General features: G+C 42.4%; 1 protein-coding gene across 1 annotated transcript; it reads left to right on the top strand.

The window, feature by feature from the left end:
• Positions 1 to 4,469: 4,469 nt before the first annotated feature.
• LOC112890828 lies at positions 4,470 to 5,805 on the top strand. Its single transcript, XM_025957691.1, has one exon. The coding sequence runs from the start codon at positions 4,531 to 4,533 to the stop codon at positions 5,719 to 5,721; it is 1,191 nt and encodes a 396-aa protein (XP_025813476.1). The 5' UTR covers positions 4,470 to 4,530; the 3' UTR covers positions 5,722 to 5,805.
• The last annotated feature ends 11,108 nt before the right edge of the window (positions 5,806 to 16,913 follow it).

Raw genomic sequence — 16,913 nt, 5'->3', positions numbered from 1 at the left:
GCATGCAATTGCTAGCAGCTTCCGTATTACAGGATAACAATTAATTACTACTAGTGTATCTGTGGCCATATATGCCATTCAACACCTGAAGCTAGCCATGATTGTGTGAGGCAGGCCAAGTCATCAGATCATTTACAGTCCAACAGTATGAATACGAGGGACAGATGCGGAGCCTGCTTGATGCTCATGCTCTTCCTCTTCGCATTCCCTGCGCAATGCAAGTGTCTCACCATCATCATCTATGGAGTACTCTTTAATTTGTCCTTGAATTCATTTGTTCTACATACACACAAGCATATACCAGCAAGTACACGCATGCTCATGAACACATAATCATCAAACAGGTCATCCTCATCAGCAGCAGCTCGGTGTTGGAGCTGCAAGAAGGAGCCGGGCGTATAGCCTCACCGACACAACACTAGATGAGATAAAGCTGAGACTCAAATTCTGTACGCAGAGGGTGTGTGACAAAAGATTGTGCTACTGCTGCTGGAATGAAAAGCCGGAATCACTGTGTTATGGGACTTGGCAAGAGTGTAAGAACGAGTGCCCTCTTTGTAACCCCAAGTGCCCGCCTGGCCAATCGACGACTGCTTGATGATGGTCAGGTCTTAAAACTGTCAGCACCTCCAAATTAAACGATGTGCTGCAGATGATTGACAGTAATAAAAAGCTCTCTATATGCTAATTTCAGTTAATTATCTGCACGTGTTTTTTCCTTTTTGCTTGCCTTTTACATGTCGCCACCTTAATTAGTACCCTTGAATGCCATGTCTCGTTTTCTGTCCTTTTTTTGGCAGAGGTATATGTCATGTAGGCAAAAATCAATTAGAATTTGGCTTTGCTACAGAAAAGAAGCAGCTAGTGACTTGAAATTGATAAAACTTCCCTTTTCGAAAAAAAGAAGCAGCTTGTGAAAGACATGCATGTTCGACCGGTGAATTCTAATAATCGGCAAGGGCACATTGAATTGCATGGGATGTTAGGATGTCAATATATCATGCAAGAACTCGATCAGCTCTAGAATTATCTTAATGCAGTCCCTAGAAAGTTGAGAACAGCAAACCAAACTTTATATTGTGCAACATGATGAGCTTTTCAGTTTTTACCACAACAACGTAACAGAGAAAAGTTGGAATGACATAGAGCGGCATGCAGCGAGGCTGAGGACAGCAGGCTTAGCGTGGTGCATACTGATGCGAGAGGTAGGTAACAACATGCAGAACTAATTACAGCGCTGTTATTAGCTGCTGTCCGCTAACATACAGAAAACTGATGGTGGCACTTCAACCCGAGTCCTTCCATGTTATTTATTTATGCTCAGATGTTTAGTGTTTGAGCATGCCAAGAGGGGCCATTCATTTGATGATGCAGCATAATGTAATGGATTGGGTACAGTTCCCTTGAATTCTAAAAAGAAAATAGCAGAAAAAATTTTGTGGTTCAAATTTGAAGCCCATGGCGAAGGCGACAAACCATCGCAAATCGACCGCGATGGGCACTTCAAACCATTGCCTCCGGATCATCGTCATATCTCTCTTGTGTCGTACAATGTTTCGCCTTTTCCTAATGGTTTTTGGCCATCAGGAGTTTTCTATTCTCTGGTAATGAGAAGACAATGGGTACACCACCAGAAACTTCACTTCTTCACTGTCGACTTTACTGGATTTGGTTTACTCCGATATCTCAACATCACTGATGGTAAAAAATGTCGAGACTGCGGCGCATATAGAGTTTGTGCTGCAGATTCAAGCGTTCATCTCCAGCTCGCTATTGACGGGTGTATGGCTGTATGCTCATATATATATAATGCTGTCATGTGTCATGTTATGGTTTGAAACAAAATGTACGGGCATGCACGCTACTTTCACCTCCATTTTCCAAGAGACCTACAATTAGTGTGAGTTTGTCATCTCTTTACTGTGACAATGTTTTCTAGCTGCCACCAATAAACGGTTGCGTTCACTCCATTCCAGTGCCATGGGTTCCGCAGTGATGCTCTCCGATCTGAGCCCATGCAGAAAGAAAGCTTCTCTCAGTAGCACTGCAGCAACACGCTAGCACCAGCTGACCTCTGGAGGTGCAAACCAGAACCAAAGCCAGCTAGCCATATCGGATATCTGCATTTGGGCTGCTTGATGACCTTGTTGAGCAAGCGCCACCATTTTTTTTTTCATTTTCATATGTAATAGTTACCATATTTTCAAAAATAATTGTTTGGATCAAAAATTTGCAAACCTATACAGCTATACCTATATAGCCGCCGTTTGAAATAGCTATAGCCGTTTGAAATGGCGATAAGCTGACATGACGACCATACCAGAAATATTACGCCGTTACATTTGGCTATAGCCATTTGAACAAATGGTGGTATATTTCAACGGTGGTTGCCATGTCAGCTTATAGCCAAATTAAACGACTATAAGGTCTTTGTAATTTTATTTTTTATATTCTGTGAACTAAAACAATATTTTTTTTATTGGTTTGAAAAATAATAATGGTATTATTTCTTTTATGGTTTGGAAAATGATAATGATGAAATACTGAAGTTATTCCATAAATTTTTTTGATCCAGATGATTATTTTTGAAAATATCAAAGTTATTAAATATAAAAATGAAAAAAAATCTGCCGCACCCATCAAGCCATGCATCACCTTCTTGGGCTAGTCTGGGTAGACTGGATTGATGATTTTCGCCCACACTAATGTGCAATGCGATGCCATTTCACGTGACTATCCCTGCAATATCCCATAATACAATTTTCATGTTCACATTTCAGATGGTAACATTGTATGCGGCTCCAAGCCTCCAAGGCCAAGACGAAGACCGCAGATGTGGCACTTCTAAAATAAACATGACGATCCTCCGATGACATGTCGACACCCATCAATGGCACTTCTCCCGCATGATATCTGGTGCTTGACTCAAAATTTAGCAAAGAGGCCATGAATATTTGAAGGGCATCAAGAGTGTCATTTCTTTACTCTCGACTTCATGGTTCACTCCAACATCTCAACAAAGAATAAAGAAAATGTGCAGCTGGTTGCTTTCGAGCCCTGCTGCAACAACAAAATGCCCATGAATGCATGCTACATCCATTTCCATTTTCCAGGAGGCGTGAACTTGTCATTTGGTTACTATGAGACAATTCATTCATTCTAGCTGGATTAATTGCTGCAAAATGCCTTGAATATCCGTGAACACTGTGATGACAATTCATGCTTTCAAAAAAAAATCGGCCTCGGTCAGTCGGTCTCGATAACATCGCCAGCGGGCGCTCCGCCCATCCGCCGCCTCTTGATCTACTCACCGGCGACTCGGTTTCTTCGCCGCTGGCCTGAATCAGCTGGCGTTAAAATGGATGAAGGCTTCTCACGTCCACCAGAATCCGAGAGAAGAGGGTGGATGTGAGACCGCCGCCGACTCGTGCGGGACGCACAGGCCACCCTGCCCACCCATGGCCGGGCGCCGCCGCGGCCGAGGGCGTCCCCGACAAGCATGGCCGCCGCTGCCGCCTCGGCCAGAAGAACCCTCACCGCTGGAACCCACCAACAACCTCAGGTCAGTGCTTGCTTGGCCTAACCCCTCGCTCCATGTCTCTGTTTGTTTTCCTCCGACACAATTTGGCTGGGTAGAGTATTGCAAACAGAATAGTGCCCATTTACCACTGCTTGTTGGTTAGCTAAAGCAGATCGAAACAAATAAAAAAGTATTTGTATTCATGTGGTATACATACGGGATTAATGTTTTTCGATGCACATGTAACTTCATTCTCGGCTCTCATAAGAGCAGGTACAATAAGGTCTAGTCAGCTGGCTATAAGCCTTATTTTATTATATTTATGCTGAGGTGGAGGAGAGAAGAGAGAAGATAGAGAAAGAGCTGGCTGTAGGATAGTAGCCAGCTCATAACTAGCTATAGCACAAATTTCCAGACTGAGGTGAGAGAATGAGAGTATGCAAGTGGGTCTAATATTAATTACACAACACTCTTTTAGCCAACATAATAGCCAATCTATTATATTTGTTGACTACAATATTAACTTTAGATGATATAGCAAACTCTTGTAGTCGGCAGCGGGCTAAACTATTGTTCTTGCTCTAAGCGACCTATACTAATACCCAATATTCAGATAACTGCTGTTTTCTTGTTCTTCGACCGCACACAATACTGACCACACAAGGACAAAATACGGTTTTTTTTCTCAAAAATGCAGGAGAGGTGCGTATCTTTATATTAAGAGAGAAAAAGAACACGGTTCTTAGCTGCAACTAGTTATACAGGCCTCTAGATAACAATTAAAAAAATGTAGACTTTCATCTGCTCTTACGACCACTTCATCCCAAATAGCTTCTGATAAGAGGCTGTTATGCCCTTTATTAACAGTTAATCTGTCGTTTATCCATTATCATTGAGTTCTAGCTTCTGATCTATTGGTCCTGGTTCCACTGCGTTTGACAGGGAAGTTGCTGCTGTGGAAAGGCCCTCTTAAGAAAACCTGCCACGGCTCAAGCTCTACCTCTGCCGCCATGTGTGGCCCTGATGTTTGGGCAGATCTTCTGGATAGCCTGCTTCACCAAATAATTGCCATCCTTAGCTCATTCCATGACCTCCTTGCTTTTATCGGCACCTGCCGCTCTTGGCGTGCTGCGCTCTCTTCCCTTCCACCTGCATTTAGCTTCAACTTCCCACCTCTCCACCTCCGACCAGATATTGGTGATCCTCATCCCCATCGTAGCTCTGTCAAGAACAACCTTCTATCCTATTGCAAGTGGCAGCTCGTTGATCCGGCAAAACGAAAATTTCACCGTTTAGCGCCTCGATACCTTAGGGTTAGGCGCCATATGCGCTATTTGGGCTGCTCATATGGTTACCTGATCTTCTCAGATTTGGAGCAATGCCTCCTTGTTGATGTCTACAGTGGTGCTACCGTGAGGCCTCCCAGACTCAAATCCAGTGGCAACCATGAAATCTACCATGGAATCCTTATGGCTCCCATCAACTCACCCGATTCGCATCTCCTCCTCTGCTCCGGATCATCCATGTTCCAGTGGCAAGTTGGAACAAGCTCCTGGGTGGAGCACTCTCTTGATTGTGGGCGCATCCTTCAGATTGTTCTCTTCAAAGGCGAGATGTTTGCTATGGATTTCCATGACAGGCTCCATAGAATACGCTTGGCCGCACATCAGATCACCATGCAGGAAGTGCCAGTTGCCCGGGGGGAGGACGTGGTTGCTGGTCTAAATGCCTGGGGACAGGACATGGTTGCTGGTCTAAAAATTAAACCATGGTTGGTGGTATGTGGTGACGCGCTCCTCCTGGTTGAGCTCTCAGTCAGCAGGAATGCCTTCTTTGGCTACTCTGCCACCTTCAAAGCCTTTCACCTCAACTTTTCAGCTGAACCAGCTAAGTGGGTAAAGGTGGATAATCTGGGAAACAATGCGCTCTTTGTTAGCTTTGATAGGAGGAATCCAACATTTTCTTGCATGAACCCCGAAAGATGGGGAGGAAAGAGCAACTGTATTTACGGTGCCAGCGGGTCTGCAGATTCTGATGAAGCTTGGAGCGCGGTTGAACTTGGTCAGCTGCTACCTTGCACGTGCACAGCAATGGCTTGTTCATACAGGCCCAAACCTATCCCGGAACCCAATGTGCATAGCAGTCGATTACAGAGCCTTTGGGTGCTCCCCAGTTTGGTTTATGGCGGTGGTGGCCAGTGACCATCTTTGCTTATTACCTTGGGAATTTAGCTCCTTACCTTGCTATCTTTATGTGATGTGTATTATCCTTGCTCTAGATGATACGGTATGTGCTTAAAGACAAAAGTTGTCTTTATAATTGAACATGCTCTGACACTTACAGTTCCATGAGAACGTTATGCACGTCTTTAAATGAATACAGAAACTGTTTGAGCTAAAATAAGAAAAATACGGTAATTTCTGTCTCCAATTCAATATACATTACCTCATCTGGATAACCTGGCAGATGCTGCAAGATTCCATCCATTTCCATACTTACGCTATTGCCCTTCCGGAGGTTACACATATACTTAGAAACTCAATGATAACCTTCGGCCAAGAGTCATCCAAAGTGGCGATCCCCAACATTAGTCCCTTGCGGGCGAGGGCTGATTCGACGGGCCAAACCCTCGATACCCAATCGCTCGTCGATTTTCCCAAAAAACGTCTCCCATGATAATCCGGAATATTTTATACCCTAAGGTTATTTTACAACTTAAAGTGTACAAATTGAATTTCTCCATGTACCCCACGCTTCCCTTGTGACTCTATGGTAACCTCCGAGGGAGCTTCATGCTGTATTCATGACCCTGGCACCTCGGGCACCATCACTCACCCTCCTTAATCTCGGAGGTGATGACTTCGCTAGGTGGCTGTCCTTTGCCTCTAGTAACCTCTGAGCATGCTATCCCCAGACCTGCACAATGCGAAGAGAAAAATACATTTGTCATGGGCTATTGCCCTTCGAGAGGTTACACCCTTGTTCTCTTAGAAACCCGATCATAGCCTTCAGCCAAGAGCCATCCAAAGTGCTAGTAGAGAACCGCTCAAACTGCTCGGACTCATCCAAATAGTAGAGAATGTGGGGAGATGGATTAAGATTTATACCCTATATGCGTGGAGATGGATTAAGATTTAGCCCCTATTTCTAGGACTCTTTGGTTCACCCCAATATCTCAACATTGCTATAGAAAGAAGGACGGATGGAAGACTAATAACTAGTATCAATTCAGAAAAAGACTCTTTCATATGGCTTGAAATGGCCTCCTGAATGTATATATATAGATGGGTCCATGAATGGTTTTCGCGTGAGCTGCAGCTAGGTAGTGTTGTTTCTGTTCTCGGACAACAAGGTTCAGGGCGGCCCTAGCTGAAAAATTGTGTGGCATCACTGCCACTATACAAGAATACTGAGTTTCTCTATATTTTTCTTGGAGTATAAAGCAAAAATTTTAAAAAGTGAGAGAAACATAAGATGTTTGCATTCCTGCATACAAGTGTTGTTGTGCTCTGAAATGTGTGGGCATGCATGCCATTTCCATGTCCAGCACATCAGGATTAGTGTGACATGCATACTACAACTTGATAGTAACTTGATATTCAGAACGGAGGGGGTAGATTAAAATTGAGTCCGTGTCTCTTAACTCGGTGGGCTTTGGTTGACTCTAATATCTGAACGCTGGTAGAATAGACTACTACTAACAGGATAGGATGGACATAAAAGACTGCAGTTATAATGCTACATATAGTATATACAGGCACTCTGAGCGACGATATGATGTTATGGGCCGTCTCAAACGAAATGCATGCATGCTATTTCCATTTGCAACAGAGCGACTACCAGCTAGCAGTGTGAGAGGACTGTCATTTTGTTGCAAGCATTCTTGCATGTGTGTCAGGCTCTTGGTGTGGAACATGAATGACTGTGCACACAGCACGGCGGATATCCTTGTGGACTGGCTACGCTAGGCGCGCTCGCGGAATTATCAGTGGGCCTAAAACTGTTGGGCCAACAAAGCTAACGAAGAAATAAATTGCAGAGACGGGGGAAGCGCTTCTGCGACCGAACACATCCTGGTCACGCGCGTTGCTACTAGCAGCGCCCGGAACTGACTGAGGATGTACATGTACTTACTGTAGCTTCTTAACAGCACAGGGGTGCTTTGCCTCAAAAAAAAATCAAACGCTGAATAAATAAAATGTTCGGCGACTGAAGGAGGACGCTACCTTACATGATTGAGTCATTCCATAAGATTCGAATGCTCAGTGCACGCATGCTACCTTAGTAGCTTGACATCGATGGCTATAGTTCAGTTCAATTCGGAAAGATCAAAAAAACAAAACTAAATATGTGTGCACTGAGCATCTATCATAGTAACTGTTGCTATTGCCATGCAAAAATGCGTGACATCACTGCCACTATACAAGAATACTAGATTTCTCTATACTTATTATGGAGTATAAAGCAAAGATTTTAAAAAGTGAGAGAAATATAAGATGTGTGACTCCCGCACACAAGAGTTGTTGTGCTCTGCAATGCATGCTATTTCCATGTCCAGCACATCAGGATTAGTGTGGCATGCATGCTACAACTTGGTAGTAACTTACCATCAGTAGCAGTGAAGTGGTGGTGAGCAGCAAAGGTAAAAACAAGCGGCAGGCTAAGATCGATCGAGTCCATGCTAGTATTTGGGCCACCTACCTGGTGGCACGGGCTGCACCCATGCTAGAAACAAACAAACAAACATGGTGTTGATGCATTTTCACGAATCATCATCGCTGCTTCTGCACTTCTACCATCTTCGCTTTCGCCGATGCCTTGTTGTTCGGTGCTACGAGACGACAGCATTATATATTTATTTATTTTTGTTTTGGTCAATTCCTCGCTGCATTGCCAAACCATGGGATTCGTTGCATCAGCCTCGCTAGGATGCAAGTCATAAATATTTTTTATCATTGGATAGACACAGAAAATTAATAAAATAAATTAAAATAACATTCCATGTTATTAATTTAGAGAAGGAATGAACTAGAGTAACATGCTATTGATATAATCACTTGCATCCCTAAACCTCACACACATTGTGTGTTATTATATCCTTTTCCACTTTATAAAAGCTGTACACTCATTATCCAGATATCAAGGTTTATTTCACTTCAATTCAAAATTCACCCCCAACCAGTTCCAGAAAAAAATAGAACTTACATAGCACTTCTATTGGCCACACTTCTTGCCATTCTCAATGGCAGTTTCAGGGCAAATAAATGAGCTATTCATGTAGGCAATTGTGGGTAGAAGAAATTCCTAGGTACTCAGACAAAATTCCTAGTGGTAGCTTAGACGAAATTCCTGTTTACAAATACGAAATTCCTAGGGGATATATGAAATTCCTGTTCACAAAGACGAAATTCCTAGGGGGCAGACGAAATTCGTGGGTACTCAGATGAAATTCCTAGGTACTCAGACGAAATTCCTAGGGGGTAGAAGAAATTCCTAGGTACGAATACAAAATTCCTAGGTACAAAGACGAAATTCCTAGGGGGCACACGAAATTCCTAGGTACACAGACAAAATTCCTAGGGTATGGACGAAATTCCTGTTTACAAATACGAAATTCCTAGGGGATATACGAAATTCCTGCCCACAAAGATGAAATTCCTGGGTTCTCAGACGAAATTCCTAGGTACTCAGAAGAAATTCCTAGGGGGTAGACGAAATTCCTGTGTACACAGACCAAATTCCTAGGGGATGGTGAGTGTATCCCTCCCAGATTATTCTTCTCCCCTAAAAAACTTACAAACAAATCCATCTTTTATTGCATAAATTTGTATTTTAACAAAAACAACAATACGGATTCAGTCACATCAGAATCAGGGTGCTCTGTCAGGATGAGCACAAGTACATCGGATGGTGAGTGTATCCCTCCCAGATTATTCTTCTCCCCTACAAAAACTTACAAACAAATCCATCTTTTATGCACAAATTTGTATTTTGACAAAACAAAGCAGAGCGCAAGGCAGCTGCTACCTCCCAAAGAAGGAAAGCTCGGTTTCAGGAACCAGGAAGTGTCCCTCATGCCCGAAAAACTAATGCCAGAAGGACACGGACTGAGCAATTAAGTCCCAGAAAGGAACACCCCTATATCAAAAAGGAGGCTAAAGACCTATATATGGAACACATGAAGAAGGCAAATCCAAGCAATTCAATAAAACTTATACTTGGACGTTATTCTGTGATGGAACTGCAATTTGTCACCGCATTATCTGAAGGAAAAATCTGTAAGGAGTTTATGGATCTTTTCGTCGAGGCTATGATGATCCAGTGGGGTAAACTTACAAAGTTCATGATGACTCGGAAAATCGTGGTACACACATTTCTTTTCATAATCCCAACAGATTATATGCCTTAAGAAAATTGTCTAAGCTTCCTTCTTTAACCCCAAAATAGGAGCAACTTCGAACTACGGACTGCGACCTCAGAACAGTTGCAAATTGTTTCCCAGAACATGTAGGAAAGCTCAATACGGTAAATACTGGTGAAGCTATTTTATTACGAAGAAAATATAACAGACTTCATGGACTAACTTGATTAGCAAAATGTTCTTTTGTAGATACATGTCCCGCTACACGAGGAGGATCGTTGGATTCTGGTTGCACATAACTTGGTTAATTGGCAAGCAGAAATTTATGACCCAGTGTGTAAATCTGAAGACAAGAAACTTGAAGCAGTTGTGGAAACTGTGGTATGTGCCTTACATCTTTTATTTGCTGCACTTAGCTTTTACTTGCATGCTCCAACATTGGGCCCATGATGCATTTTGTTCAGGCTAGAAACCTTTGTGGAGCACTACAACTACGAGAAGTTGAAAACAGCAAGGAGTTTTCAGTAGAATATCCCCCTCACATATTCAAATCGGAAAAAATTAAGTGAGTTCAGTTAACTTTCTCCTTTGCCTATTGACAAATCCTATTTTTATTTATTAACAACTAACTAGTTCACTTCCAGAGTTATGGAGGTCGCTTCTGGTTTTTATGTGCTGAAGATGCAGGGGTGTTACGACGGGAAAGACATGAACACACTCAAAGATGTATTTTAATCATCTGTTATGTCGGTTGCTATATTATTTATCATGAGAAACTAAATTTGTATTCACTTGAATTGCAGTTCGACATGGAGTCATATTGGAAACAATTGACATGCATTCTACATGACCATGGGAATGTTATCTGGCATGACTGTTCTACATGATATCACCGTGGAATATCTGGAGATCTCCATCGAACTTATGATCATTTTGCAATCGTCTCTCAGTGCAGCGTGCTCGCGAAAGCATGTCTAACCAGCTGGCTTTAGTATCAAGTGTTCTCATCGTCTAAATTATGTGCTTTTGTGTGGCATGTAGGAGTGATAGACAAAACTTATATTTTGGGGCTACTACTTGGTTATGCCTGACAGTGGTTAAGCTTGATGAAATGAGTGTGGTGTCCTTTCTATAAGTATGACAAAATATTAACCAAATATGGAGTAACAAAGTATTAATATTTTTCTGCTTTGTACACGCACGCGTTGGTTCATCCCTTTGGGTCAAAACTATTGTGATGCTATTGCTATGCGACCTAGCTGCCGGTATGGAAAATGAGCACCTATAGTCCCATAGCCATAGTTGTTTTCTCACTTTCAAACAATTTTGTGACAAGGAAAGATGACCTAGTTGCTCATCTGCACTATGTTGCCTAGATACTGCGATACAGATACGGATACACGATACGACGATACTCCGATACTCCGATACGCTATTTTTCCAAAAATACTGATACGGGGATACATGGATATATATGTTCTATTTATATTATTAGAAATAATTAATATAGATAAAATAAAAATGCATACATAATTCATAAGCATAGCTTAAAATGTTTTTTAGTGTCTGATTGCTTAGTATTTGATATAATAATTCATCCATTTTTTTACATGTATAGAGGGTATATATTTATAGGCAAAATGAGGGGATAAAGGTTTCAAAGAATCAAAAAGGTATCAACAAAATATCTAGATTATTTTATTTATTTAAATAATAGTGAAATATCTGATATTTATCTGATAAGTGTCGAAGGAGTATCGGTATCCTGCAAAGTATCGGAGGAGTATCGGTACCTAATACATACATGATACATGAGGGTTCACAAGTATCCATACATCGTAGCATCTGCATCATTACTTTTTCCCCTCATGTTTACTTTTCTTCCTCTCGAAAGCATGAATATGGCCCCCATCGACATCATTTGGAGGCCTGCACGAACCTCAACTTCTTCATTGCTTTGCATCTTCTGTCTTTCGCCAGTGGAGAAAAATCAGACATAGAAACTTGCACATCCACGAGCATAACAGAACAGGGCAGATACATGGAACAGGAGAGGACTCTGGACTTTGAATCTCTGGCCTTCTTTGGCTTTGGGTGCCAAGAATTTCATACAAGTCATGCATGCAGCATGGCTATCCACACACCTGGTCATGCATGCAGTCCAATGTGACTGACCGGCAGATCAATGCAGTCTCAGTCTCACCACAAGTTGGGAAACTTTCAAACATGAACGGGGAATTATTTTCTCTTTTTTTATGGTGGGAGTGGAACCCCCTGAACCTGAATGTCCATCGTTTTCATTAAATGGAACTGAACGGTGACAAAGACGGCATTACTAGTATTTTTTGACACTATAGTTTCCAATTTCCATTCTCTTCAGTTTGTCTAGATTCTTCCTTCTGTTAACTGCTCAATCAGGCATAAATTGAACTAAACACGATGCGGCATGGTTTGATATGAGCTCCATGAACTCAATGGGTTCCAAGAAGGAATTTCAAATGGATTGGGGTTTCTTCATTTATTTTGGGGGTAAATAAGCTTTCCTACTCTATCTCTTCCTGATTGTACCTTTTTATCTACTTTTAACGAGCGACCAGCAGTCCTCCACCTGTGTTTTCAGAAAGTCACACTCATTTTACTTTTGAATTTTCATAAACGAAAAGAGGAAACTACACGTCATAACCAATTAAAACTTTTGTTGTCACATTCAGTAGGAAAACATATATGGCACAAGGGCAACCTGACAAGCACATCCCTGTTTTATGTAACCAAAAGAAACTGGAGAATCAAATGGTTAGGAAAAAACACAAAGAAAAACAAAATTTTTGTGCAGTCTCTATCCATACACAGGAGTAGACTTGTATTACACACGACAGGGAAAGAGTCTGCGAGAGTGGATGAGATGGGTTGTAATTTCATTTGGAAGATGCTAGGGGCATCGTTAATTCAGACCTAGATAATAGACTTTGTGGGCGCTTGTAGTTGTCACCTCTGCTTTTTATATTTGTTTTCTAGCTTTCTCACCTTGAGAGATACGGCTGCTGCTTGCATAATCTATTTTGGCACTATTAAATGGGATTTGGTGCGATGTCTCTTTTACATATGACATTTGCAACTTCTAGATAAATGCCATGTGTGCTTCCTCCCACTGTTCACATTGAAAGCTTACATGTTGCTCTAATGTTACAATATTGCCAGTCAATCAGTTCATCTGCTCATTTCCAAAAGACAATCTCCTTGCACAAGAAATAAAACTTTGTGGATATTCCTTCAGCAACAGTTCTATGCAGAGATAGGATAAAAGGATACAGTCTGATCAGAATTCAGAACAATACCAAATGCCAGTAACTGAAAACGATGATCTAGAAAATTAGAGTGCAGAGAGATGTACAGATAGAATGTGTTAACCAGCAGTGACCAATACGGGTAGCTTGTTGCTGCTTTCCTGAATCTAGGGTTCTTGAAACATACTCATCATGGTGTTGGCCGCTGCAGCCGCACCAACTCTCGCACTAGGAGGATTAGCGCTTTTGTGGCCAGGTGCCCTGTCGATCCATGTGAGAACATTGCCCACTAGATGTTGGCTGCCATGGCTACACAATCGTGAGCATCAAGTGACAGACAACACGTACTAATCCTTGAGAAAAATAAAGGTTAAAAGCATGTAGCAGTTGCATCTTCGGTTAGTGCTCAGAGGTAGCTGGGCTTCTAAGCTGGACGCTTTGCACATGACATTGCTTGCAGCTGGGGCCTCTTGGATTAGAATCATCCATGTATAATTTGTATGCACAAATTAAAGCGCTATATTATCAGATATCTCTGAGAAACTAACGCGGGAATGTTTTCTTGTAATTATGGGCCCATGTTCTGAATTGAATTTGTGTGCCTGTATGTGAATAGTGCTAATCATGAGGTCATAGTCAGAGACAAAAATCCAGTGACCAGTGAATATATATTTACATGTTTTTCACCTCCATTTGTCGACTTGTTTCCAGTACATAGGAAGCGCATGAATGAAAGAAAACCCTTTTGGCCATCATTCCTCTTCATTGAAACTTCAATGAGAAAAGAAAACAGTAGCTAATAAGCAGCCGGTATTGTTACCGTACTAATTATTTTTTTGGTTAACACAGGTAACTCCGAGAACCGAGACCTGGGTCAGCTTAGGATGGTGCGGATAAGATGAATCTCAGTCTAACCTAATAATGCTCCTTTTCCATGGTCTCCCCAAATTCAGCGACGCTAAACATTAAAAAAATGGCAGGATATATAGCTCTATATAGAATGTTTCTTTTCCTTTTTTCGGCCGTTCAAAAGGAGTTGGCGTGCTGGGTAGGCTTTGCTTCTCTCTTTTGCTCGTGGGGACGACTGGACTTTTGCAGGACTATATATCGGCTTGATTTGATTTGATGATTTTATTAATGCAAAGGACATGATAAAAGCAATTTGAGCACGGCCGATCTTCAGAATCAGAAAAAGGTGTACTACTCTGTACAGGGCCTGCAGCAGTACCTGCCATTCAGCAAATGCGTTGCAATTACCATTGCCTTTTGTTTCTTTGTTAACACACTTACTAATAATAAAGCATGCAATTACAGTGGTTTGGAAACTAACCACCTGCTGATCTGTGTAGAGGCAGGGCAGGCAGGCAGGCAAGAATCTTGTAATGCCAGTTGAGGCTTCACTATCCATGCTGCTGCAAGCAGAAAACAACAGGAGCAAGCCGCCATCAAGAAGACAACACTGCGCATACACTTGCAGGCCTGGTTGGAAAGGCTGGGCACATTGATTAAACAAGTGATTAGGACTGGATCAAGTGCTAATAATTCCTACTGCTGAAACTAAGGACCAATCTTAATGACTAGCCTTTTGTTAATTGTCTACAGTAGCATCAGCAGGTGTACTAATAACAAATTATTAGGTTCATGCACTGGTCAACTCTCTTCTCTCGGCCTGCAGCTGCCGTCTAACCGGACAGAAATGGAATTCTCAAACCGGCGATCAGAGCGGCCAAAAGCGCATTACTCGCTGGCGATTAAATTAAACTGTGTGCTGTGGTAATCCATCGAAGCAGGCACTGTACTTAGACAGAGAGAACTACTTCAAAAAAAAAACTTAGAGAGAGAGAGAGAGGACGGCAAGGAGATTTGGACCCTGCACGGCAACAACTTAAGCAGCCATAAACAAGCAAGTGATGGGCACTCACCCGTTGCTTGCTGTAAGCCTGTGACAACAGTTGCACACATGCTGCAGCACTATTCGAACTTGAATGATGCTTGTGCTTCCAGAGGACAGAGAGAGTGATTAGTAGTGCCTGATTACTCCCCCCCCCCCCCCCCCCCCCCGCACTGGACATGTGACATGTGCACCGGGCTCTCTCTCTCTCTCTCTCTCTCTCTCTCTCTCTCTCTCTCTCTGCACACACATGACCGTTGGGCGGGCCTGACACCGAAGGCTACAGTAACGGCTAGTACAGCAACGGGTCAACATTACATTTGCACTCCGATGAAACGGAAGAGAGGACAAGGAAACGGGATTCTTTGCGTTACAGTGGTCAAGCGGTCAAGCCAGGAACTAATGAACAAGAAACAAGCCTGTGCCTCTCATCATCACGGATCAGTTTCAGTTTCAGTTTCAGGGCATGGCTTTCCTCTAGCAGCTAATAACACCGCGGCAATACCTCTCCCTCTGCAGTCTGCACGTCTCCATGGCCTCCCCCTCCTCCTCCATTGTCTGTCTGTCTGACACTCTGACCAGTCCATGTTCCTGAGTCCTTGAGTCGATGTGGTGACTTCTTTAATAATCGTGCACACCTTTTTTTTATCCTTCTCACATGTTACTATAAGAAAATGAGAGACTGCAAGTATGGCCATCAGATTTTTTAAATTTTGGAAGGTACAACACTATTTTAAAAAAAAATAAAAAATGGTTTTACCTTCTGTTAAATGTACCTAGCTGGGACTGAGTGGTTTGATTGCCTGTACTGGCAACGGTAAAAAGAGGACGAGGCCGTCTATTTTGTCGTTAGCTTGTTTCTCGTGCACACACACGCGCGCCCTTGCCCTGCCCTGGCTTTGTTTGCTTTCTTTACAATGACAGTGGGGCCCTCACAACACATGACAATTGACAATCATCATCCTCACCACACCAGCTGAGAGGCTGCACACAGTTTTTGAGTGTGACAGCACCTTAGCAGGCCACAGAAATCATGAAAAAACTACCCATTCTCACACAAATATCAGAGGACATGGAATACAAAAACAAAGGGTGACAAGGGACAACACGACCCATGAGGCATGAGGCATGGCATCAACCAGACAGCCACCCACGCCCCCCTGCCGTGCCTTGCCTGCCTACGTCTACCTGATGTGATGTTCATTATGCCAACATGATAAATCCTAAGTACATTTGTTGTAGGTTAACCGAACAAATGCCAATGGTCACCTCTTGCAAGCTCATCTATATCCCTGTGGAATATGACACCATGATGATGTAGCACTCCCAATCATAACTGATAAGAACAACACATAATACTAGTTGCAACTAGATAGACATATGACCAAGTGTGCCAAGAATACTAAGATTCCTCGAATTCTCTTGTATTTCCTCTTTTAACGCATATTATGTTTAGAACAAACTTCATTTTAAAAGTGGGAAGTAGTTAAGATTTGCTACAAAAACAGAACCTAAAAGTCCAAGTAAACGCTTTCTCCAACCATTCCACTATCCAAAATCTTAAAACCTACCACATCAATCTTTTTCCTTTGACAGAGAATATTAATGCCACTAGCACGCTTAAGCACCTGTTGCTTTCTCCTCAGCCCTGTACTTTAGTCTTTGTAAACACATCATCAAGTCCAAAAGTCCAACCATCAACAATTGAATTATTAGCGCGGAAAAGTCGCACTTGGAGACCTGAAATTGCGGTTAAATCTTCTCCAGCACGCCCCATAAATCCTTGAAAATTCAGAGATGACTCCATGGCCACTGAGTTGTTCAGAGGCCGTGTGACTTTGCACAAGAGCACAAGGC

This window comes from Panicum hallii, chromosome 4 (genome assembly GCF_002211085.1).
Source record: "Panicum hallii strain FIL2 chromosome 4, PHallii_v3.1, whole genome shotgun sequence".
NCBI classification, from domain to species: Eukaryota; Viridiplantae; Streptophyta; class Magnoliopsida; order Poales; family Poaceae; genus Panicum; species Panicum hallii.
Note: the sequence above shows the minus strand (reverse complement) of the source record. Positions and strands in the feature narration are given on the sequence as shown.

Bases quoted from the DNA above. Each gene is read 5' to 3' on its own strand.
- LOC112890828 (XM_025957691.1), top strand. From the start codon at position 4,531: ATGTGTGGCCCTGATGTTTGGGCAGATCTTCTGGATAGCCTGCTTCAC.